The 26,966-nt window shown below is 42.0% G+C and overlaps 1 protein-coding gene across 3 annotated transcripts in view; it reads left to right on the top strand.

The window, feature by feature from the left end:
* The window catches only part of LOC138481725 (maternal DNA replication licensing factor mcm6-like), an 860,230-nt gene that overhangs the window by 455,207 nt on the left and 378,057 nt on the right, over positions 1-26,966 (top strand). For all 3 annotated transcript variants that reach the window (XM_069613836.1, XM_069613835.1, XM_069613837.1), the window contains exon 11: positions 14,194-14,301. In XM_069613836.1, the coding sequence (XP_069469937.1) occupies positions 14,194-14,301 (108 nt within the window). The remainder of the gene's footprint in view (positions 1-14,193; positions 14,302-26,966) is intronic.

The raw sequence follows: 26,966 nt of genomic DNA, 5'->3' as shown, positions 1-26,966 counted from the left end.
TGGAGAAAATAAATGTGCTTGTTCCTACAGCCCAAACCGCTGGACAGATTTTCACGAAATGTGCGCCAGGAGCAGTGGCTTGGTTCCAAATGTGTGATTTTGTAAATTTGATGTAAATCCGTCCAGTGGTTTTAAAAAAAAAAAATAAATAAAGTGCAAAAAGTAGTAAAAATAAAAACTATGGTCTGGGTCCCACTTCTTGATTCGGGGTCCATGTACACTTCTGGAGCAATCGGGTGCCGTGTGATGTCTGCTGACATCGTACGTGCCACTGATGGGTCAATTTAAAAATGTGAGGTAGGTCAAAACATTTGTAACGGTCGCCATGTTGGATCGTAGGACAGTGCTGGTGAAGAAATGGTCTGGAGAACACTTCTGGGGTTATTTGGTTGTATGCAAGAGGGCCAGGAAAGGATGGGGGGGTGGAATAAAGTTGCTATGCAACTTTTTTGCAGGTGAAAAAAGGGTTTGCATGTGATGCTGAGTCCGCAGTCACTTTTGCTGTCCGCGGACATCATTTGGCAGGCAGGGGGTTCTGGGTGAGTGTTATTTGAAGGTGTATTGTACTATTGTGGTGGTTGTGGCCATATTATTGGGGGCATGGCCTACTGCTGTGCGCTCAAGAGTCTGGCAACAACCACACATACTATAGTAATGAGTATAGTAATTATAGGTACTTTAAAACAAGTATACAGTATTAGTAATAAAATGAAATGATAAAATGTAAGTGTATATGGTATTTAAGATTGTGTGTAATAATTTGGTATAGGACTACCCTAAATGTATAATGTAATACTGTGAAGACTTGATGGAGGGTGATTGGCTTAAATACAGAGTAACAGGCACAGGCGGCTGTGTGGGGATTTGAAATTGGAGTCTACCTACCATGTTTTGTTCTCCTATGATTCCACAGCAAGTTACAGGGACATGCCATGTTAGCTGCTGGGCTCATGGGTTATCACTCTGTTGAATTTTGTTCCCTGTTCATGAATGGAAATCACAAGGCTATCCCCTATTTTGTGGAGGGAAAGTGAATTACTCTGGTGAGTTATTGATGGTTTGATCATTTTTAGCTTTGGGCTTAGTGTGTGGTTATTTTAATGTTTGAATTGGCTACTATATTTTATCCTGTGATGTATTTGTGTTTTTGTTTTTATTGATTTTTTGTAAAGGATTTGTATATCGCTTATTGGGTTGCCCACTATATTATAAATAAATGAAATACAATATATGGGTATGGCTGTGCCCCCAAGAATCTGGCCACTGGCCACACATACTACAGTAATGTGTATAGCAATTATAGGTACCATAGGGGAGTATACAATATTTGTAATATGATGGAATGGTACAATTGAACTGTATATGGTATTTATGATTGTAGTACGATTGAGAATAGTGCTTATGGAATATGTATTTGTTTGTGATAACAAATAAGATTATACTTGGTCAGGTTACTTTGCATACAGTAATAAAGCTGGAATGTCTGGCTATTGTGTAAAAAAACAGTATCATATGTTAAACAGGATAGTTTAAAAGCTTTAATTACATAATATTTTAAAAAGATACTTTTTTGACCCTCATAAACAGTACCTTCTGTGTACTATGTCTGGTACAACATCAGTGTTTGCTACACTGTTGTATTGACATGAAATCATTGGCAAAAAAATCCATAGATGATTAAACAAACCCAATTCTAATTGTGAGTATAAGTGTGATATTATGTTTGAAATGTGTTCTAAGAGAATGTTTAAAAGGGGTAGATGCCTGTTTGCATATCTAACTATATTGTACTTTAGAAGATGTGTTGCAATAAGAATAACTGTGATGGCATATTTTGAAGTGTATTGTGTTAGGCGGAAACCTGTGCAGTTCCCTCTGGGACCACTGCAAAAGATTTAGGACTACAGGTGTTTGGCGGTGAACCCACTTGGTAGCAGTCTGTACCACACAGATTCACTTGGTAGCTGTGGCTGAGCAGTCAGACTTCCCTCAAGAAGAGTTGAGCAGTATGTGGAGTATACAAAATAGGGCAATTCTTCCGAGCAAGACAAGCAAACAAGCAACGAGGCTTAGTGTAAAGATATTACGGTATTTATTTATAATGAAACATCTATGGAAAACACTAAGGCAAATCACGGCAAACAAATCAAACACAATTACTCTATGAAGTAGAAAACGATCAATCCCCCTAGCAATATATATCGACAAGTCTAGGTTCTACCGGTACCACTTATTTTCAGACAGAGGTGTATACCTCAACCTAGATGACACTCGAATATTAGTTAGGACGGGAGAGAAAAAGATAGGCAGGTTATGACATCAACACAGTTCAATCCTACGCGGATAAAATGCAAGGCAGGAAGGCAAGAATCACAATAGATCATAAAGTTCAGAGGCCAGGCCCACTCGGAGAGAGGCAAGGCGCGATGTCCCAAAAAGTCTCTAGTGGAGATGCATTCAAGTCTTTATAGCAAATTGTTATCGGCAGATTGAACCAGTTCAGAACAAAGAATGAGAAAAGCTTGGAGGCGACCCAACAGAACGGAGAGGCTTAAGACACCTCACTCGAACCGATAGAAAGGGAAGCCAGGCGGACACGGTACCTTGTTGTGGAGGGCAGCTCCGGCGGGGGCAGTTGTTCCTGGTGGTGGATGTACGTCGGGTCTTTCCCAAGAGTAGAGAGGTTCTTGTCGTCGAAGAAAGTGAAGTCCGGTGCTCCACCAGGGAAGAGACCAGCCGCGGAGTGCTCCGTCACAAGGCACCACCTTTTGGTCGCGGTTCAGGGGTAGTGGCTATCCGGTTGCCGAGGTGCTCTGCACAGGCAATTCGACCACTGCGTCCTGAGGTGAATAAAAAGCAAAGGGGACTGGTTGTTCCCACCAGTCAGGGGAAGAGACTCTCCGGCAGGGAGATCTCCTCTGTCGTCGGGAAGTGGTGAGTCGGTTCCGCAGGGCTCCACCGGAGGTGTCGTCGTGCAGGTCGGCTCAGCGTTACCCTCGTCGGATTCTTAGGTCCTGTGGCGACGTCTGAAGATCCAGTCCCAAAAGCCCTGCTTTTATGCAGAAAACCCCCATTCATTGTAGCTACTCAGCCTAGCTGTCAATCAACACATGCTAAGTGGTGAGCGGGAAGGCTCACCACCTGGGCCAATCACTCCAGAGTGCGACCGGAGTTGGCAAGGCAACTCAGTCCAGGGTGCCTAAACCCCCTCCCACACCCCTGTGGTAACCCAGACAGAATGGCACCACTTTGGAGGGTCTCTGTACAGGTTTAGGAGTCACAGAGATGAACACAGACGCCATTTTACAAACCGAGTTCTGGCAGAAAATACCATCCGATAAACTTATTTAAGATAAGTAGATCGGTGGTACGTTGGAGATTAACGAGAAAAAGTATCAATCTCCAACAATGGGACGAATCCCATAGGGTTATGTCCGGGTCGAACATAACAAGTAGTTTCCACTGCCACCAGCCAAAACTCGACGAGGGGGGACGGGACAGTGCCCCCTCGAGTAACAGATCCAGGAGTAATCGAATTACCCCTACTAGTACGTCCACAATAAGATGGTTGGTACTAGTCCTGTTAGTAAATTTAGGTCTAGTAAAGCCAATGGTGACTTTACATGCCCGGGGAGACAGTAGTCAGTCCCCGGGTATGGAGTCTATGGTGGGGAATCCGCTAGGACGCCCCCGTGTTACGGCACGTAGGGTGCGGCGTCACACACATAGAAAAACATATGAGACCCTATGGAGTAAAAGACCCCATAGCCCATAGAACACATTGACATTCAAAGGAATTACACACATTCATGTCCAAGAGTGGGAGGCAAAGCTGCTGGGGGACTCACTAGGTTAGGAAATTCAGCCTAAACAGAGAATTCTCCCTAACATATTGTAATGAAGGGTACTTTTGAAGTAGTTGGATACCAGTTGGCGTAATCTAACTATTTATACTCTAGTGAGTACATTTGGGTTGAAGGAACATTAAGTAGGAATTTGTTATATTTGGTGGTAATGGCGTATTCTAATTATTTGGATTTTATATTAAAGTATTGTAGTAACAAGAACTGTGATGGAATATTTGAAGTGTATTGCAAAGAAGGGTATTGAAGTAGCTTCTAACTATCTTGGTGTTTAAAAGTACAGTTGTAGTATTATGGATGTAGTTCGATACCCGTTGTATTCAAACTGTTTATTGTGCTACAATTTAGTGACTACATTTGGGTTGAAGGAATATTAATTAGGCATTTGTTAGATTTGCTGGTATCTTATGTTTTGGAGTAACGGAGGTGTCATTATATTCAAACCAGCCATTCTTTTTTGACATATGCAGTATAGTGGCCTGAAGTGGTTGTGGCGCCAATGTGGTAAATTATGCCCATTAAGCTTTTCTTGCCAAGAGATACTTGCTCATGTGTGAAGCTGATAAGCTTCCAGTTCTTTTTGGTACCAGCTATATTGCTGGGCATTGTGTGTAAAGGCACTGCTGTCAGGGCCTCTGCCCAGTTGTGCTGTGCTGGCTCCCGCTGCAGGAAAACCTATCGGGCAGTAGTCAGTGGTGGTAGTTTGACTGGTGAGCGGCAAGCCACTAGCCTCTTAGGATGAGCACATAGTTTCCCACATGTGCACAACACGTGACTGTGCCTCAGCCTAGGATGGGCCTTAGTCACAATAGTACCATCTGCATTGCACCTTAGAAGCATTAGTATTGAATACTGGCCATGTGCTTTTATTTGTATGCTGGAATGATTGTATTACAAAAAGGGCATCATATGCTATGAGTTGCATTCTGCAGAAGATGACACAGCATGGGTTCAGAATTTGGTATGGAAGCATACACATCGTTCATTTGGGATGTGCTCTAGTGAAACATGGTTGCAGAATGCATGTATGTGTCCACGTGTTTGAAATCTGGTAGATTTTATTCATAGGGATGTTTTTGGTTTCTAGTAAGTACATTAGGAATTCTTTTGGATCTTCCTGTGTGTTTGTGGTAAATGTTACCATTCCTGTACAGTAGTCCAATTCTTGACTTACACCTGAGACACTAAGTGCTGTTAGGATTATTTGTGGCATTTCTATGAAGGACGAGCATTTGCAAACAACTGGTCATCTGAGCCGTTTAAGTAAATGTTGTAAACAATTGGTGGCAACTGGAAGAGAAGATTGATGGTTACATTTGCATAGCAATTTACTACAGTTGTGTTGCTGAATTTAAATGGACCAGAGAGTTGTGCCTCTGCATCCTTTGATGGGCCTATTCTTCTTTTTGAGAGGACATTTCTGTCTTCTGATGGATGTGCAGTTGAGTTTGTACTAGACAGTTTTGTGGTTGCATTATTAGCAGCAGTTAGTCTTTTTTCTTTAGCAGTATTCTTGAGAGATCTGTTATAGGTTCCGTTTGTATTAGTTTTCATCTTTGAAAAGAAGGAATTGTGCTATTGTGCAGCCTATATTTTTTTTTACTTCTGCAAGTGTCAAAAGTGGATGTTAACAGAATCTTGTTGTCATATGGATATGTTTGAAAGCCAACAACTGTACCAATTGCTCAATTGCCTGAAGGTTGTTCTACGTCAAGGTTACGTCTTCAAATTACTCTGCTGTTTAGACAGAGGGAATACTTTTTCTAATCCATCTGCGTTGGCGATTTTATTAGCTATTTAGTCATGCTGTTGCTTGATGACACACATGGAGTGTCATGCTGTGCATTTTTAGTTTCTGTGCAGCTTATCTGCAGTATGGGTTGCATTCCTTTTTTTTCAACATTGTATCGTTGAATTGACTACAGCTTGCAAGGGTTGGCATTAAGGATATGCATTTTATATTTTGTGGCGTTATTTGTTCATGACATCAGGAGCAGATGTGTTTTACCCATATAACTCATGGATTAGTCCACTATTTAAGATGGATTTTGCATTTTTAGTAAACGGGCCAGTTCTAATGCTTTTTAAAATGTTAGTTTATGTGAGATTTGCAGACTGATGCATGTTTTGAGTTGGTTCTCTGTAGAGAAAATGTTGCCAGATATTTAAATTTCCTATCCTGCTGAATATGTTACAGCATTGTTTGTGTCCTAATGTTTTGAAAATAGATCTGCGTTTTACTGGTAGGATGTCTACAAAAACAAGAATGTGTGTTCCTGGAAATAGTTCTTCATAGTCATTTTTTAGGACTTCTTGCATTCTGATATGAATAAAAGCCAACATGAGGTTGGAAACCATGCTTACTTGATCTTTCAGGAGCACTTTCATTGTGTTTCAGAATTCTGCCTACTTCAGTAGCAGCTTCTGCTGATAGTTTGTAGTCTAATTTGTTTTGGTGATCTACTGTGAGGAGCAGTAGTTGGTGTAAAGTTATATTTCCAATATAGCTGGCAGCTAAATCTGTGTGGGCTGTTAAAACAGCTAAAAGGTTAAGTCTTGTAGAAATGTGCTGATTATTTTAATTACCGTTTTGCCAGAACCAGCTTTACCACTTATATACAGGAGCAGAGGTTTATCATTTTTACAGCTACAAGTTTTAGTTTCATGTTTAAAACTATGTTCAATTTCTTCAGTGACTTCTAGAAAAATTGTGAGTTGTTAATTTTAGCTGACGAGTCTTCTTCAGATTGTTCATATTGATACACAGAATTTTCTATCTCAGTCAGTGGTTCCTGGCTTCCTGTAAGGGAAGGTTGACTGCCCTGAGTAGTGTACTATATGATATGGTAGTTTATTTATATAGCGCCTATACACAATGTGTTTCAAAGCACTTCAAGGCAAGGGAGGGAACAAGGGAAAATACAATGACATTCTTACAGGCCATGAACAGTAAGGATGTGAAATTAACTATCATACTCGGCCTGACAACATTTCAGATAGTGCAAGAGCTAAGACCTAGATAAGGAAGGGAGGGGGAGAGTGAGAAGGAAATGGAAACAGACAGGCGACTACCGTACTAGGCCTGACGACATTTCTGGTAGAGCTGGAGAAAAACAAAAGGTGAGGGAGAGGGGTGCAGAAAGGGAGGGGAGGAATAAAACAAGCGACTAGCATACTAGGGCTGACGACATAGTAGAGCTTGTTTCTTTTTCTTGTTGCCTTCCATTGTCCAACATTTCTTTCTATTGTTTGAAATTGACATTTGGTATACTGTTTTCATTTGCCTTGAATCCAGCTTCAAATGAGTCAGTCACCTAATAATTCTTATTTTCTCCAAGTTTAAAAAAAGTTGCAGTAGGGCCATGTAATACATGTCTCTGTTGGGGAGATTTAATTGATAAGTTTACATGATTAATTATGCAGGGTTTGTGAAGTTTCACCAGGCGTCCTCCAGAATTTGAGACTATCTGCCAGTTGTCATCTGGGATGACATTGTTTTTGTACGAGTAGTTTTGGGCGTACAGGCTAATATTTTCCAAAACAGTACTTCTGTTTGCATAGCATGTGCCAATGAAATGGTTTTTAAAATGTCCTGGTGGATGGGATCATTTGTGGCTATTGTTTCTTTCTCTAGGTAGGGTTTTAGTACTCCGCTTTGGTGGCTGTGACATATCTTGCAACTGCAGTGAAGTTGTCTGCAATGTATTGTATGTCTATATTTGCATTCCACAAGAGGGCAATGATTGCATTGTAATCATTGATGTACTTGGATGCTTTTCTTTAGGGGATTTGCCATGTAGACTGTGTCTAACAGAAGATGTCAAGCTATTTACTTGTCCTTTTTGCAAACTGGTCTAGGGAAGCCAAAGTGACATTTGGTATAGTATTTACCTTTGTTTTTATAGCTATGTCTGCAGTATTTGCCACACTAATGTTTTTGGAAGCATACAATGTGTCTGTGGGTCACTGTGCTTTCTACAGTGATGCTGCAGGTAATGTATTTTTCATTTAACTGTAAAACAGTGGTGTCATGGGCAAATTGGGCAGCATTTTATCTACAAAAGCATGTGGATGTGTGGTGCTCCTAAGGATTGATATTTTTTTCTCCATAAGAATTGTTCCACTTCTCCTAGCAGAGGGCTAGCTTTATTGCCGATAAAGTGCAGCATGAAAATTAAGTGAGGGTGAAAGTACCTTGATAAATTGTTTGGCCAATGTTTTTATATCTATTCCCTCTTTATTTTGGTTTGTAGTGCGTAGGAAGTCGTGCAAGTCATCTCATGCGTATTCTGCACAACTTAAAGTAACCAACCATGTGGGTTGGCCTACGTTCCTTAGCATACAATGTACATCAGCGTTACTACGGAACCAGCACTCTTTTGTACCAGGCATGTTTGCCAAGAGAATTGATACTTGATTAAAAAAAAACAATCTTTGCCTTTTATCTTTTGAAGCAGTTTGGTAGCGGACATGTTCAAAATAATTAAAGCCTGTTTTAAATGTGTGTGCAACTCCATAACAGAGTTGCTAGTTCACTTTCGAACAGGAGGAGGAAAATATATTGTACATTTTGTCTTAATCTGGGTTTTTACGTATGTATTCTAAAGAGTGATATTCTGATGCAGTAATGTGTGTCCATTTATCATCATATCTTCCTCCTTTTCCTGTAGGAAAGAGTAGAGGAAAAGAATGTGTTTCTACACTTTTTTCTCATATACTCATTGAGGGATCCTGCAGCTTGACGCATTTGATGTTTCTAATGCATCTTCAATAGTGTCTTTGGAGTGTAGCGGGTGAATTGTATATTGGTCTAAAATGTTGGCTGCAGTAACATGATCTACACATTCAAATTAGCCAGTTGCTGGTGAATCATGAATTATTTGGGTGCTTTCTCTTACGTTTTCCTCTGTTTATATTTTTGTAGCATTCATTGTTTGCCTTCACATTTTGTAGGGTTTGTCTAACTTTGTTTAAGTTCATTAGTTGCCAAATTCATATCTTTTGTTGGTACACCATTAACTAGTACAATCAAAGATTGATCTATTGGCTGTGTACTCCAAGAGTTTCAACAAAAGAACTAATGGCAAATATACTACTTTGCCACCGATGCCTTTTAGTAACTCAGTTGGAGGCCGGTTGGTCCTTTTCGGTTGAAGGCGTATTACATCTTGAAATGGGTGTACTGCTTGGATTATGCTTTCATGTAAGTTAAGTTGTTGAACCTTTGTAAGTGGGAATATTTCTAATGTATTGGTGATGGCACATGATGGCATTTGGTTGTCAAGCTTTGTATTCCTGTACGTTCAAACTATTGAGGGTCAGTTATTTTGTATTTTCTGCTGTTAGATATAAGGCTAATTGGAACCATTGGGGATTTCTCATTGTCCTCTATTTTGTAGGCTATATCAACTATTTTTGTGCTCTTTTTAATAAGTTATGCGACAAAGCCTGCTTGTTCTGGTATTTCAGCTGATGTGTTTTGAAATGTAGCCATTTCTTTTTTGTATGTGCTTGTTAAAAGGTTGGTGTTTGTGAGGCTTTCGCTAATGTTTTCAGAAGTTACTAAATTTTCTGAGTCAACTTCAGTTCCAAAATATTTACTTTGAATGTGTTCTAGTTCTCGAAGGAGTGATTTGGCTGTTCCATGTAAGATAAAGTTATTTAAATTTTACAGTTCTAGAGCAGGACTTTGCATAGTATAGTCTATGCACAAGATACTGTATAGAGGAATTCTGTGTTGCTAACATTTTGATATGGTGGAAGGTGCTTTTGCAAACGGTTCCTGAAATGCAGGCTAATGAATGTCCTTGCAGTCCAGTGTGGCTGCGTACTGGACAGGAGTCCATGGTTTGTCGAGTTTTCATTATACTTTTGTCTTTTAGTCCACATAGTTGAGGAGTTGTCCTAAAGATTTGAAGGATTGTTGGTTACACATGCTGCCTGTCACCATTTCATACCCTCAGCCATTACAGCCTTTGGCAATTATTTTTGTGTTCTTGTTTATAGGCATCTTCATTGACATATGGTGCTGTGCTGTTTGTGTGAATCCATTGACTGTCACAGAAGTTTGAAAAGGGGTCTATTTTTACAATGCACATGTTTAGAAGCACTTTTTCTAATGTATTGATTAATTTAGTTAGTGGTTTAGTTCTGTATAAAATCAATATTAACTTTCTAGCTAATAGAAATGTGCTGTCAATTAGAGATTCGAGGATTAGTCTTCTGCGGGAATTAAGGCTAAATTGTGACTTTTCAGCTGTCTTTATAAGATTTTGAAACTCTATGGTGGAACATTGCACATTTTTGGAATGCTTTACTGTGGCAACGTTAACATTGATTGATATAGCGTTAGGTTCATTAGTAGATTTGCTTTTGTTCGTACATTTTTCTTTACTTTTAGTTTTCTAATAAATAGTTTGAGGTGGATGGCTATATGGCTATGGCTATGGCTTGGTTTTATTCTTATCTGCTCAGAACAGTTTGCATACAAATACTATCCCCAAATTGGGCCGAGCTATTTAAACAAGTGGGTTTTCAGAGCCTTTCTGGGAAAGTGACTGGCAGGATCTGATCTCCTCCAGAGGGAGGTTTTCCATAGTTTGGGTCTGTAGACTCCATCTCCTATTGCCTCTGGAGACTAGCTTTGTGTGTGGGATATTCAACAGCTTATCTTCTGAGCGTAATGCTCGAATAGGCTGATATTGACAGACTTTGGCACTGACATACTCTGGGGCCAGCTCAGTGACACATTTAAAAATTAAGCAGGCTCCTGCAAATTGAATTTGGTCCTCGACCGCCAACCAATGCAGAGTTCTACGAAGCAGTGAGACCTGGTCCTTTTTTCCCCAACTGCACCACTGCATTCTGGGCCTTCTGCAGTCTGTATATCTGGTTGGCGGGTATACCCTCCATCACACTGTTGCTGTAAGCCAGGTGGGTGTTTGTAAAAGCTCCCCCGACAACTGCATGGTCTGCCGTTGATGAGAATGGCAATACATTCCTAATCATCTGCAGCGAATAATACACTGCTTTGATCTTTGTCACCACTTGGGCTTCACTGCCGAGCATCTCCTGCCAAATGCAACCCATGTTCTTAATTGTTTGGGCCGAATTGTAGCTACTCGCCAAGGATATGATGGGAGAAAGATTCCTTGCATTTACTACTCGCTGCTTGGGACCAAACGGAATAGTTTTGATTTTTGCTGCATTAAGCTGCAACTGGTTGTTGGCCATCCATATATCGATGACTACCAGACACTGGTTAACTCTGGTAAACAAATCCCCAATATTCTTAGTCTCAATATAGATGCAAGTGTCATTGGCATGAGAGTGAAAGCTCAAACCGTGACACCTCACTATATTCAAGACTGGATGCATTCAGAGATTAAATATCAGAGGAGACAGCGATGATCCCTGAAGGACCCCGCACCTCAGAGGTATGGCTTCGGAGGTAAAACTCCCGAATAGTACTTACTCGGACCTGTCCACTAAGAAAGATCTATACCACTCCAGGGCCTGTTCAGAGACCGTTCCCACTCGTAAGACGATCCAGCAAGATTCCATGGTCAACTGTTTTGAAGGCTGCGGAAAGGTCCAGCATCAACAAAAGTGTTGTTCCACCACCTCCAACAGATAGTCATGCACTGCCAACAGAGTGGTCCCGGTCCCATGTCTTGGCTGAAATCTTGATTGGAATTCGTCCAGCAATCCCTCTTTATTCACAACCACTTGAAATTGGGAAGTGACTACTTTCTCCAGCACTTACGCTGGCCAAATCAGGCCGGCAACTGGCCAGTAGTTTTCTAAAGCGGCTGTGTCTAAACTGTGTTTTGTTTTAAAGTGGCGTCACCATTCCTTTTTTTTGTGTGCCTGGGACCCGGCCCTGGGTCAGATTTGTTCACGAAAGTAGCCATGAAGGGTGTGATCTTTTGGCTAGCTGTCTAGCAGTACAGGCAGGCATAAAAAATGCAGGAATATTAGTTGGTGTTGGTTGTAAAATGAGGGAATATATCAATTTTTCTGTCAGGATGAAACCTAAAGCTCTCCTTAGTCCCCCAATTCGCTGGTACTACATCTGGCTGTGGATTGGACAGTCCCACCTCACCCATTGATGTCAAGATGTTAGATATCGTCCTGTGCCTGGGAGGGAGCAGGGGATGTAGTGGTACTTGGGTTAGTGAGTAAGGGAGTGGGGGTGTGATTGAATAAGTAGGGACATTATGATGTTTTGAAGAAAACAGTGGGTGTTATAAATGGTGGTTTTTAAATGGGAATAGAAAGAGTGAATGTTGCAATATGAGTAAGTGAAATAAATGTTTATTCAAAAAGAATACCCTAGGCTAGTATATAGTGAAAGTACATTGTTGCAATTAAAGTTATACATGCTATGTTAATGTACATACTTTGTAGGATGTGAAGTGTTCTTTTTTTTTTGTAGCTGTGTTCGGCAATCTTCTTTCCTGTAATTGTAAAATAAAGTTAGAGATTATATGTGATTTTAGTAACTGGTTATTTATGAAAGTAGGAGTTATTGGGGGCGGGGGGGAGTTACTTGACATACTTTGATACACCTCCCATATCACAACTTAACTTTGTTGTTGGCGCAATCGGAGTATGACTAGTGTTTGAGATATTAAAAGGAACATGACAAACATGAGTGTGAGAAAAATGTGCCAGTCTAGGTTATTTTAATGAAAGAAGTGTTGTATTTGTGGTGCAGTGCATTTGTAATGTCTTGCAGTGTTTTTAAAGAATAGGGGAACTGTGGTGTGGTGGTTGCAGCAGTGTTTGGTATCTTATAGTAGAGGTTTGGCAAGAAGGGCACTTTATAGGTAAGGTTAAGTGTTGTACATAGATACTTTGGCGGTATACACGTGTGAGCAGGTGAATGGTGACAGTATAAGGGATGTAATGAGTGAGGTTGGAAAGTGACATTTATATGGAATGGGCAATGGGTTAGTGTTTAAAACAGTTTATTTTTAGGGGCGTTTTCATTAGTTACAAAATGCCTGTGCATTTCTAGCAGCACTGTAAAATATTTTTTGTGTAAAAGATAATCTCTTCGATCTCAAAATTCCCCTTTCACAGTTGCCAACCAGTTGGATACCTAACAGAGACCTTGGAATGAGCACCCACGTGACTCTGGACCCCTCAGTCTATGGGATCTTTCTTGGCCTCCCTTCAGTGACTCCTCTGGTTTTAAATCCTATTCACATTGCTTGCTACATATGTTTCACACACTGTTCCCTTTATATTTCTTCATACAATGTTGCCATTTGTAACCTTGGTTCGAACACATGCTGGTCTGGTATCCGTCTCTCAGACTCATTGGCTGTTGGCTGTGCTTGCTTTACTGGCGCTGCTTTGTTGTAGGTACCACAGTGGCAAACGCTCCTCCCTGCTTTGATTATCGACACGGGAGAGCGAGTGTATCTCCGACACACAATGCAGGTTAGTCCCTTGTCTTAGGTTCCTTTTTTTCCAAGGTTCACAAAAGCAACGGTCTGAAAAGGTCAAGGGCACTTCCGTCCTTTCAACTCTTTCCTGCCATCTTTCTCCTCTTATTAAATTGCCATCTTGGAACTGCTGCTTCCTCATGTGCTTTGCTCAGTGTGCTTTTGTGCTCCGCCTTTTATCTGTGTGGTGAAGTATGATGGAAGACAGGTGTGTAATGATCAGTAATTGCCCAACCTTGCCGGACCATTGTAATGGGACACATCAGGTATACGGCTCTGGTGTTAGTCAGTTTTCGCTCATGGTGAGCTGTCTGTGAGAAGGTGTTCATGTTGGGAAAGGGGAGAGCGTGGGGGGGGGGTTGAATTCCTAGGTGTCCTACCTGGTAGGATGGGGAAAAGGTGTTATAGAAAGGGGATACCGCTTCTCACCATCCCATGTCCCACTCCCCAAAGACCCCTCATCCAGGTGATCCTACCGCACTGGTCCAGCCCCAGGAACTGGATCCAAAAGTGATGGCCGTGTCCTGGCCCCCTGGATGACATCACCCGGGACTAGCGGGTGAGACACAATCTGGTTTCTCACAATTGAGTATATAAAAACCTGTACGTGTTCTTAGTTTACTTGTGACATCACTGCCCACCTCAAATGCCTGTAATAACTAATTGGATTGTGACCTCACAATGCTGATGCCATCTGTGTAAAACTTGAACAAAGGAATAGTTGTAAACAGCCATATATGATGGGATTGTTTTTGCAGACTTGCATGTAATGAATGGCACAATATAACCTATTTCTTTATTCTCTTAAAATAGATACATTTTAAGAAGAATGCTTGCCTTATTATTCTAAAATGACCTCTGGATGCCTTTTGTAGGGAGTGTGTTGCATTGATGAATTCGATAAGATGGATCTTAAGGATCAAGTAGCAATCCATGAAGCAATGGAACAGCAAACCATCTCGATCACAAAGGCTGGTGTAAAGGTAAGATCAGTAGTAAAGCACTTGCATGTTTACAGGCTTTCCACACAAGGAAAGCACCTTAACTACAGGGACACATTTTAACCTTTTGAATGGGATCAGATTTTGTGTGACTAATGATCACTGTATACTTGATAATCTAGCTCCTATACCATTGTATGTGCCTTACTAGTCTTATTTCATGTTTGTTATACTGCTGTTATGAAGGCTCATCTGTGATGTTCTGGAGTTAACTGCATGAATTCTGGAACGGCACAACAGTGCTGTTGAGAAGTGCCAATCAGGGGAAGTTAAGTGTTGTGCCTCCTTTGCCCTCGAAGGGCATCTGTGCTTTCTATTAAACTTCTTCACCTGATAGACGCTTGTCTCCATGTGGCATTATTCTTAAATTGTCAACAAGATCACTGTGCGGTACGGCGTCGAAGTGGTGAGAGCGACGGCAGCAGAGGCTGTCCCGGTTGAGCAGCTGCATCCTGTGATCCTGCTGCATGCCCTGATGTGCTGGGGATGGCTGGGCAGTCCAGGTACATTGCCAAGGTTGGAGGGGGCACTGTTTGTGCAAGGCGCACTGTGTGCTGCACCATTTGAAGGGGGCACGAGAGGTTGCAACCACGTTGGGGTACTAGAGGAATGCACCTTGCATCGAGAGTGTCCGGGCAGCCATCCCGGCATGTACATTAGAGGAAGGAACTTTAGGTCATCAGTGGGTTTGCCGCCTTTTGGTTTTTAATGGTAGTTTGGTTTACTCTGCATTCCTCTGAAGGAACTTGTCGTCCTCCAAGATCATCATTAATGTGTATTTGAATGGCACTGTCTTCGTCCAGGACCCTCGGCCCAATCTCCTCCTCTTCGATGGGAGACTCCCACCTCCTCAGCTGTGTGTACCTCAAGCATGTACCCCACCCTGGAAGTCATTGAAATGTGGCAACCTGCTCCATGTCACTATTTGTTAACTCTTGCTCTGCTGTCAAACTCTCCTGACATCTTCCACCTCCTTGAAGAGCTTGACCTAGATGGTTGCGCTCTCACCAAGACATGGTTTACAGCCAGCTCTGTCATGAGTTTTGAGACACTCCTCCCTGATTGCTACAAGCTCCTCTCCGACTCCAGAACCAACCGACCCAGAGGTGGAGTAGTCCTGATCTTTCTGGAGTGGGTCCCTGCTTCTGCCATTACTATGCAGGCCTACTCCTCCTTTGAATGCCTGGTCTGCAAGCTCTCAATCTCCCCTGGCCTCTCACTGTTGCCACAATCTACAGGCCACCCAGCCAGGTTGCCCTATTCCTCTCAGTGGGATTACCTCTCCTCTTTTCTCCTTGACTCTACCATTAAATGTTTCCTCCTCAGAGACCTCAACATCCACCTGGATGTTTCTAAATCCTCCTCTGGGGTCTTCCACAACTTCTGTGACACTTTCAATTCTACCCTCAGGTCCAACACTCTGTTGATCACACCCTGGATGTTCTCATCTATTCAGACATCCCCCTCTCTAACCTTCTCACCACTCCTTTCTTGCACTGACTACTTTCTGGTCTTCTCTCACCTGAAACTCCCTCTGGCTAAGCCTACCCCTGCATTGCTACCTACCTTCTTGGTCATTCAGCCCATTAAGTAAGTCAGTGATGACCTTTGCCGCTACTTTCTCTGCTCCTCCTACGCTGGGCTCACACTCTGACACAGCCCTCTCTAAACTTCATTTTTCCATCTCCAACACTCTGGACGTCCTTGCCCATGTAATCAGAATCCATCTGAAGCCTACCTCAACTCTTGGTATGACTCCGACCTCAATGCCCTGAAACGCAAGTGCAGGCTGGCTGAGAGGAAGTGGAGGACTTTGGGTGCATCTTCTGACAAACTGGCCTGCTTCCTGCTCCAAAGGCAATACCGATTCTCTGTCCTATCCAATCTCTGTGGCCTTTGACAGTACAGCTGACATCTTTAAAATATGCATCGAGCTGGCCAATCCTTCTGCAGTTTCCACCTCTCCTGTTCCCTCCCAGACCCTCTGTAGGGCTCTGTCTTCTCACTTCACCACTAAGACTCGGGACATCCTGCCGTCCCTCTCCTCTTCTTCTCCATCTTCCTCTGCCACCCTCTGGCTGCTGCTCCCTCGTCTCCTCCTTTCTCCTCTTTTTCTCAGAAAACACCCGATGATGTTTCTAATACTAGTCCAATCTATGAAACTGTTGTCCATACAGGTGCTTCCCTGCTCCTCCAGAACCATCAAGGACTACATTGATGCGCTCGCTCCAGCCTTGGCCGATTTTCTACAATCACTCTCTCGCCACTGGATCCTTCCCCTTTCTCCTCAAGCACTCCCTTGTGCACCTCCTCCTTAAAAAGCCTGCTGATCCTGACTGCCCAGAAAACTATCGTCCAATCTCTCTTTTCCTGGGAAAACTCATGGAAATGCTGGTCATCGCCCAGCCTACACTCCACACTGAATCTGTTGGTGTTCTCCATGACCATCAGTTTGGCTTCAGAGCAGCCAGAGGCATGGAAACTGCTCTCCTGAACACCCATGAAGATATGCTCACTAATCTTGACTCTAGCCTTCCTTCTGTCTTCATCCTCCTTGACCTTTCCTCTGCCTTTGACATGGTCAATCACATCATCCTGGTCAAACGACTGTGAAAACCTGGGCACTACAAGCTGCATCTCCTCAGATATTCTTCCTGCTCTCACTTTCACCCAGAAGCTCACGGTCGACAGAGCCCTGGTTCTCTGTAGGCTGGACTACTGCAACAGCCTCTTTCTCAATCTGCCTCCTCTACTCTCCACCCTCTGCAACTAATACACAACAGGACTGTAAGACTGGTCTTTGGCCTCAAGCAGAGACTGTATCCCTCCAGCCATGAAATCGCTCCGCTGGCTCCCGGTGGCTGCAAGGATCAGGTTCAGTACCCTTTGCATCGTCCACAGGGTATTCTGGGGCCGGTGCCCGGACTACATCCAACTTCCTCTTCCTAAATACCTTCCATCTCGAGCCCTTCTCCTGGCACCTCAAACTCCGAGGGTCAGACGCTTTTCCAGGCAAGGAATGGGTGGAGTCCCTCTCCTCTGCAGGTGCCTCACTCTGGAATGGTCTCCCTTCCCCTCTCAAACTTCATACCACCTGAAGTTCCGGAAGCAGCACAAGATCTACCTTTTCTCCTTTGCTTTCTCTCGCTCCCCTGCTGACCTACCCGTCTACTGCGCTGACTGGTTGCTTGGCTACCCTCAGTCTACTGGGTACCAGGTTCCTCCATAATGGTTCCTCCATAATCAGTCTCCCCTGCACTGCCTTTGGGCCTACTGTGCACTTAGGGGCTGTAACTGTAATCCAGTCCCCTGCCTCCTTGCATTTACCCAGAGCCGTGCTGCCCTGATTGCATCCCACTTTCCCTCTCCCTGGCACCCCCTTGCCCCTTCACTTTACGTTGTATGTAGCACTTGCACAATCTGAATTAAAAGGCCCAGTAAGATTATTTGTCTTGTGGTCCCTCTGTCTTCTCGCCCTTGTCGCCTAGAAGCACTTGTGTACAGACACGTTATAAATTACATTTTCATATTTATCTGCATTTTAGGATACACATGTTTGTTTATTGAATTTATATAGTGCTTTAAGCCAAAGCGCTTTACAATATAACAGGTACAAAAGTGAGAGAAACCTATATGCAGGCATGAACAGGTAATTGGAACAATAAGCAGAACTAATTACAGGGGGGGTGGGGATAGGGTAGAGGAGGGGGTAGGAGAAGGGATTTACGGTGTATGATTTGAGGTGGGGGGATGGACGGGGGAAGGGAGAGTGATCTGGTGGCCTCATTGCCTTTAAGTAGTATGTATTACTAATTTAAGTACACCTAGTTAAGGAATAGAGAAACCCATTGCAAACTAGATGTAGCTAAGAATGGATAATCTGATATAGGGTGGGATGAGCAGACTGCCCTACAACTCTAAATACATACAGGTGAAGACAGCCAGTACAGTGTGTCATAACCCAAGACCTATCCTCTAAAGAAGGTCTAGTGAAGGCATTCCCACAGATGTTCAATGATAGTATTGGGATGCCTATGGGATTTAATCACTGTATTGCATTGAGAAGGGAAGCCGTGGCAGTGCTGATGGGTATATTTTCCCCACTGTGTACAATAATAAATTACAAAAGGAGCTAGATAAGTTGTGCACGGAAGACAAAGAGCCTAGTGAGTTGTCCAAATGGCTGTCCCCCATAGTAATCATGCAAGAGAGATAGCTCAATAAAAATGTGTGGATTTTAGGGACCCTAATGCAAACATTTGGGTTGACAGACATCCCCTTCCAAATATCAATGAGCTATTGACATCAATGAAACCGGCAAAGATTTTCACAACATTGGATCTGTCATCCGCCTACTGTCGGGCATTCTTGATGATGATTTGAAACACTTGACATCCTTTGTTACACCTCTTGGAGAATTCAGATATACCTGCATGCCTTTTGAACTGGCGGCTGTCATTTTCCAAAGACTGATGCAACAACTTTTTGGTGCTGTTGAAGCGGTTTACTATTTCCAGGACGATGGTCTTATAGCCCCACACAGAAAAAGAGCACGATGTGAAACTGTTAAATCTCTTGCAAGTGATACAAGAGAAGGGACTCGCGCAAATAATTGAGACGTGCAAGTTCAAAATCCAGGTTGTTATATATTGGGCCATATTTGGGCCATGTAATTAACAGTGAGGGGGTCAAGCACAAAAAGGAACAGGTATGCCTGCCTCTACCAAAATTTGGGACTGGCAGAATATTCTAAATGTGTTCCACATTTTACAGATACAACTAAGTACATGAGCGAATTGATTTAAAATGTGAGATTTGACTGGTTGGAGCATTGCCAGAAGGAATGGGAAGACATACACCTAAATGTCAACAGAGTGCTGACTCTTAATGTTAAAGATCACAGCTACCAATATCAGTGGGTGCCAGCAACATAGGTCTGGGTTGAGTGTTGGAACAGATTCCAGAAAGGGAGAGGTAACTGTTGCTTTTGCCTCTCAGTTTTGAGACCGGCAGATAGAAACTACTCCACCATCGAGAAAGCCGCTCTAGGTGTAAAGTGGCCATTGAAGCACTTCAGAACTCACTTGGTGCCTGCCTGTGGTTAGGATGGATCCCAATCCCCTGATCCATATTATGAATTCCAAAAGCAAGCATTTGGCTTCACCAAGGATTCATAGGTGTATGTTGGAGATCATGCAATGCAATGCCAAGTTGGTATATACCTGAGGCAAAGTAAACCTCATAGCAAATTGTGTCTCTGGGTTGCTGCGGGCTGGCAGAGTGGTGCATTCATAGCTGTGAGATGTTGAGGAAAGCATTGTTGCACACATTCAGCCTGGAATTTGGAATTGAGAAAGGATGGATCAAGGTGTATGCAGCGGAACCTGAATAGTGCTTACTCAGACAAGCTATCCATGATGGATGGGGGACTGGGAAACACTCTTCCTGAGTATACCCAAATTTGAGATGAAATTGTGCTGCAGAGTGTGTACTTGAAGTCCCATGTGTATTTGGAAATACCACAAAGTCCCTGGGGAGCAAGAGTCTTAGCTTGGCAAATGAGGGACATTTAGGAAGGAATCTCTCAAAGATTGAGGGAAAATACTGGTGGCCTGGGTTGTTGCATGCTGAAGATCTGGTGAGATTGTGCCATCAGTGACAGATCTAAAAAGACAAATGTTGAACCTCTTCAACCAGTAAAAATCCCAGGTTCAATATGGAATGACATGCAATGGATATTGCAGGACCTTTTGGGAGGTTGGAGACCTGCAAAGTTGACACCATGGTTTTGATTGACTACTCTTTCAAATGGGTAGAAACGTGTATCATGGACGATAACTTAACACCGGGAATATATTGCAACAGTGAGGGGGACCAGAGGAAATAGTCACCAATAATGGGGTGGAGTTAATCTCCAAGGACATGCAAAGGTTTGAGAGATCATGGGATTGACTACATGATTCTATCATCCTATGGCAAATGGACTTGTGGAGCGCATGAATGGCTTCATTAAGGGGATGATTCAATGGCCAGTGGCAACCTCTTTACCATGGAGAGATGCACTTAGTCATTGAATGATTACAGGATGATTCCTCATTCCATGAGTGAAATTGAACTGTTTGTTATGAGGAGGGGCAGAGTGACATGCAGTCATTTAAGTCTGTCTTGCTTGACAAAGTCAAGATGGTGGCTATGGAAGATCTTCTCAAGAGGTTGAGAGAAAAAACAGCCAAGTACAGGAATATTCTGCCTCATTCGTTCCTGATGGGGGTCTGTCTGCATTCTATTAAACTTCCTCACCTAATGGCCACTTGTCTCAATGTGCCAACATTTTATTTTTTAAAACAGTTTATTGATTTTATTTTTTCTCAAAAAGATGAACAGTAGTCTATACACAATAGGCAATTTGGAACACATCTATAGCACAATGTCAACAGGCCTATCGGTATGATAAAAAGCACATTTTAAAATGGGGTAGGGAGGGCTCCATGTACAAATTAAATGCATTCCAAATGGCTGTGTACCTATCAAGTTCTTGCTTACACTGGAAGGACACTCTGCTGAAGAGTAGCAACAGAACCACTTTTGAGGACTGGCTTCACAGCCTAACATCACTCTTCCAATGCAAAGAATGTTTCTTAGCCGCCACAAGAGCTCTGTAGACCCAGCAGAGTGGCAAATCAATGTCAGCCAGAAATAAACCCATTACACATAGCATAGGTGTGCTTGCAAGGGAAAGACCAAGCACAAGGTCTATACGCTGGAGGATATATCCACAGAATGACTGGACCTTTTGACAAGACAGATCATGTGTAAAGTGGTACCTGCAACACTTTTACAATTCCAACATAACCCATCTAGACTCAACTTGTAGGACAACAGCTTCCCTGGGTACCAGTAGATGTAATGATTGATCCTTTTCTGTGTGAAGCACAAATCCAAGTCAATCTTGAATCTGCAGGGACCCGCACATATAGGAGAGAATTCAATATCAGTTTACAACCTAGGCACCAATCCAAGCGATCCCTGCTACATGAAGAAGCTAAGTTAAATTCACGAAGTATAAGAAGCTTATAGAACAAAAAGTGGCATACATTTAGCCAAGTATGACATAGTGGACAAACTAGGATTAAGGGGCATGAACAGCCCATCAAAAAGGTTCTGCAAGGCCACATGACGATCACTCAATCGCAATTTGTATTTAACATGCAAAACTCAATCAAGGAGAGTTTGGCCATCATGGACCTATTTTCCAAATACCCGCCCATTGCCTGAAAATCTAATAGTGCAGTTATTGATCTGCACAGCTGGGTTCTTCCATAAAAAATATTCTGCACAAAGTAAGAACTTATCGCCATGTGCCACATTACAAACCTGTATGACATGTTTAATAAATGGCGCAGTCGAGCAATTCGGAGCCCATGCAAAGTAAACTGTCAAGGGGGGTGGGGTATGAGAAACATAATCTCTCTCAATGATAGTCCATTTCGGAGAATCCACATGGTCCAAGAAACCACTACGAAGAGTATGCAACATGACGGCTGTGTGAAACTACCTAATTATAGGAAATCCAAAGCCACCCAAGTGCGCCGGTCCCAAAATGATATATTTCAGAATCTTCAGTCTCTCTCCTGCTTCCCTAAGAAATGTTCTAAATGTATTAATGTCTTGTTCCAGCTCCACGGAAAGCGGGAGGAGGAGCATGCTAAATACAACAACTTGGGGAGCATGTATCCCACATTCCTTCAAAATTACCCATTTCGCTTTACCAACTTTCTTTATCATTAATTTATTTCTCATGGACTGTTCTGGTCTCTCAAGATCATATGGAACCACTTAACAATATGGGTGGGCCATACTGGATCCTATATACAGTAAACTTTTTTTTACAACCAGCCATTCTAGGACGCATATAATACTGTATCCTTTTGAGACTAACATAGTATGTATATGATGCCTTCATTTATATCTGTGCTCTAATTCAACCCAAACCGTATGTTTATATTGATGACATTATTGCTGCCATTCCTCGATGATGTAATCGCGTATTAATTGCACGCCGCTTTACATTGTGGCTATTTTGGTTTCTTCACCTCCCGTAGGCTTGCTTGTGGAGGACAGGTTCTCCCGTTCGATTAGGAATCCACTACATTCCAGTAGATACTCAATCTGTATTTATTCTACCATTATACAACCTGCAGTTAAGTTGTACTGATATTGAATTTAAGGCTAATCTAATACAACATAATATTGTTGACAGATTACAGGGGATGAAGTTTGTGACCATCTCATCTAATTAACAGTGACAAATGATACATTGGACTGTACTTCACGTATACCTCCTATAATGGGGTGAGTCTACGATACAATTTATTTATATACACATGTAAACTATTTAGGAACCTTGTCTATACTGATACCCAAAACAATGTTTGGAGCCCATACAGTGACCTTTTGCTTCACAGGTCACATTTTATCTCCCTGACTTTATTTTAATTTATTTGAATGAGTATTAAGCGTGTTATAATAACCAAGAGGTTTCTAAGCGCGGACCCGGGGATCGAACCTGTGATGCTCTGCATTGTCTTGCTTCCAAGGGGAGCGTGTTGCCCCTGAGCTATCCTCCCGAGACCAATATTACCAATATTCAGTCCAGTGAATACCACTGTTTACAACATTCCACACAGAAGACTGGGTGAGTTACTAAATTAAACTTTTTTTAGGACCCGCCAAGTTCTTAATTAGTTGAAATGTTTTGGTGATACAGCACTCAATAGTTTACTAAATACATGTTATTGATTGGAGGAGAACATTTGACAAATAACGCATGACAGTAAAGTCTTCTACCTATTCATATTGTATTTTAGAAGAAACTGGCAGTGCCTATAGGTCATACCAGAGGTGGAAGATCTCTTTTTCTTTACTTTAACAGATTTAAGATATGTAATTTCATTTGGCCACCATAATGGTGAGCTATCTTATATTTTGTTATTCAGAACGCAATGTCCTATATTTGAATTTGCAAGCCCCCACAATTCTACTAATTTTAACAATTGTACCATTGGAACCATGGAATTAAGGTAAATGCTTTTATCTATATAATGAGATGATAGGTTGGAATTCTGTATTTTTGAAGATTCTATGATCGTATGTACCTGTAAATGAAGCCACTATGTTAATTGTTTAAAGGACCAATAAGGACCACACCTGGGTAAGACTATGTCTTTCATTGTTTGTAGAAGTATCAACTTGTCAAGACCCCTGAAAGAGTAGAAAGCTTGCAACACGTTGGGTCACATAAATTAATGTATTCTTCTGCTTTGAGCCGGTGTCGTGATTGAGTGCTGTCTCTTGTGCTCTGGATGATTTTGCTCTTGTCCTCTGGTCGGCAAGTTGTGCTGCTGTTTGTTGTTTCAGAAGCTCTTCATATTGATTTTTGCATTGCATCAGGTGGAGCTTTTCCAAGTGATAGTTTTTTTGTGCGGCCTGTTTCAGTCACTTAATTGTTTCAACACATTTGCGAAAATGTCAGATTGTGCTCTCATCTCATGAATTAACTTATGTAAACTGCGACCTTGCCATTTCCCATATTTGGTGTGGTGTGATAAAAAATAGATTTTTTTGTATTCCCTTTACAAATGTTTTAATTAACATTTTCAAACTGTATACAGTAGTAATACATTTTAAAACAATAACCAACCTTTTGCTTCAGACACTTTTTTCCAAATGTTGCCTCCTAGTACCTACTGTAGTGAATTGGGGTGAGCATCAGTAAATAAGGGTGTCTATGGAGCACATGTTTTTTTGCATCCAAACATAGACTAAAATCTCGCCCCAGACAAATGAGGAATCCATGCAAAATTTGGTAGCAGTGGGTTCAACAGTGTGGATTTGTATATCCGGACAAACATGCACACATACATTCAGCTTTATATATAAAGATTATTATTACTGAAGACATTGAGTCACTAACAACCATACAGACTGTATCCATGAAAACGGTGTTGAGTTCTTGGGTAGTTAGTTAGTGAAAGTGTGCAGGGGATGGCAGTTCTCCATTATTGAGAAATGTACTTTTTTGTTATTGGGAACTTTACTCTTTTGTTATGTCTGACCAGCTGACATGTCTTTCAAAAGGTCTCATCTGGGCAGGCATCCAACTTTGAGATTGTGTAGAAGTAACCTATGCAAATGTTCGCTCTCCCTTTACAAAGGTTCCACTTAACTCTGCTCTTAAAAAAAGGGTGACCCTGCTTTTGAAAGTATCATCAAAGTCAGTGATTACTCGCATTGGATTCATCTCAATAAGCTGTAAACCAAATTTGACTGCAAGTTGTCTCAGAAATTTGGTATATTTTTTTTTAAAAAAGTGCTCATGTCTTCAAGTTTTAATGAAACCGAAAGCAACGAAGAAGGGATATGTCAAAGCCAAACAAAAATACGTTTAAAATCCCACAACCATGAGGTATGCCTTGCTGCTGTCTTCTGTGAAGTCATGTATTTAAGTTACTCCTTAAGCAGAAAGCTAAGAATGTGCATCAGAAAGGCCATGCAGTAGCAGACGTGTATACAATCGTGCTTGTCATATATTAGTATTGCACGATAATGTGGAGGTTTTCCCTTACACTGAACAAAAATTCTGGCACAAATTACTGAAAATGTATTTGCTGAGAGTCCAAATGGAGACAGTTTAGTCAAACTGTCACAAATTGATTGACTGCACACTATGCTGGTTGTGCCTAGTAGACACACTCGTAGTTGTGTTTGAAACTATTGAGCATGTGATCCAGGAGGTCAAAGAAAGACCTACAGTTTTACCTTTAGTGACCTTAGTGATGAATTTCGGAAGAATTTACCGTAAGTAAACCCCCTGCTGTATCGTGGTCCTTCTGCTTGTACACCAGTGGTTGTCTTGTGTCGTATTGTGCATTTACATTTCTGCAATGCATGAATGTGATGTACCAGTGTTCCAAGATTAGAATGCTGTAAGAGTTCCCTGCTGTATGGTTCTAGGAGTGACGGTGGATATGAGAGGGGGTGGCCGGTGGATGTGTTCCTTGTGTACCTGTGTCCTTTTCCTACTGCTTGTCTACTTACCTGTAACTGCAGTAAAGCAAGCTTCCTTTTCTACGAGCTGCTCATGTGCTGCTCATGTGCATCTGTGGGACCACCACACCACAATGGTGACTATTTTAAAGGATCTATGCAAGCTATAGTGCGTGCCAGGAGGACAGCCGGATGGTCGGGCACATCCATTACCCCTTTAGCCCCAGGAGAGCCTCTCTGAAGTTGTGCTGACAACCTCCAGGGTTCCTTACCTGAAGTATCTGTTGGTGACTTTACTGCCTGGAATCGTCTTTGAAGACTGGATGGATATCAGCTAGGGCTGCCGGAAGTGACCTGTACATTTAAAATGTGGCAAAGGTGGTGCTGTGAACAGCATACTGAGCTTACCAAGGTGTACGGTTTGATGAGGGATCTGTTGGAGTACTGTCATTGGATGACATTGTGTGGCTGTCCTGGAAGGGTTCCTCTCTGGCGGCGCCGAAGGGGCGCATGTCAAGTGTCTGCAGAGGTCCAGGAGCGAGCCATATGAGAATAGGAAGCAGGTGTGCTCTGTTTGCTGGAGGATTCATGGACCCTGCCCATGGCGTGACCCTGCCAGCAGGTGCGTAGGATGCACACAAAATCTGGGGGAGGACAAGGGACACTTTTGGGACTTGGCTACAGACACAACATAACCCAATCCAAACCGCCAGAGGGCCGAGTGACAATCCTTAAAGACCTTTAAATATGTGTTCTTATATTTATTTCAAAAAAGAAAAACAAATGACTGTTTTAAAAACACAATCACACTTCCAATAAGTTGCAGATTTCTCATCAACAGCACAATTCTTAAAGCTCATACACATTTTCAGCAAAGCAGTGTTAGAAATAAAGTATTTGTGGACTATTAAAACTAACCTTCAAACATTCGAGATCTTACAACAGGGATTTTAATCAAACAAAGTACTATTCATCTTTTTGAAGCTCTCAAAAATGTAATTGTAATGAGGCTTTGAAGTTTTGTAATTTTTTGCATCCTTTAGAATCCAAAGCAAATTATTTTGCTATTGCTTGTATTGCTACCAGATTCATGATGTCTTTGTCTATTGCAGAGTAATATGATTGTCTTTTCTGAGATGTACTTGAATGCAGTTGGGGTTTCAGTCGTTGCAAAACACTAAAGCTTCTCGCAGCCTGACAGGAAGAAATTGGAACAGTTGAGAGGATATGCAGTAGCTTCCCCTGTGCAAAGAACAGTCTTTGTCTGGGAAGATTCCTTAGAAAAATATCTTAGTTTTGGGACTGAAGAATACTTGTGGATGCTTGATAAGGTTGTCAATTGTGTAGAGAGAACATATTTGATTTCTAGATAGTTAATCATTTCAGAGCTTCTTCCTGAGTAGTGTGTGAATGGAATAGTTCAGAAGGGGGACCAGGGGAGAGTGAAAGAAGGGAGAAGTGGAAAGCAGGATAGTTGCTAACAAATGAGTGTGAGAGTGGTGGAAAAAAAATGATCAGGATGTTGGAGCATTTAAGAGGGAGAGTGCAGTATAGATAATGTCCCAAAAAAGATTTATAGATCCAATTAGTAATTTGACTAT

Source organism: Ambystoma mexicanum, chromosome 5p (genome assembly GCF_040938575.1).
Source record: "Ambystoma mexicanum isolate Mex_15411 chromosome 5p, UKY_AmexF1_1, whole genome shotgun sequence".
Classification (NCBI taxonomy): Eukaryota; Metazoa; Chordata; class Amphibia; order Caudata; family Ambystomatidae; genus Ambystoma; species Ambystoma mexicanum.
The sequence above is the reverse complement of the archived record's forward strand: the minus strand, read 5'-3'. Positions and strand labels throughout refer to the sequence as shown.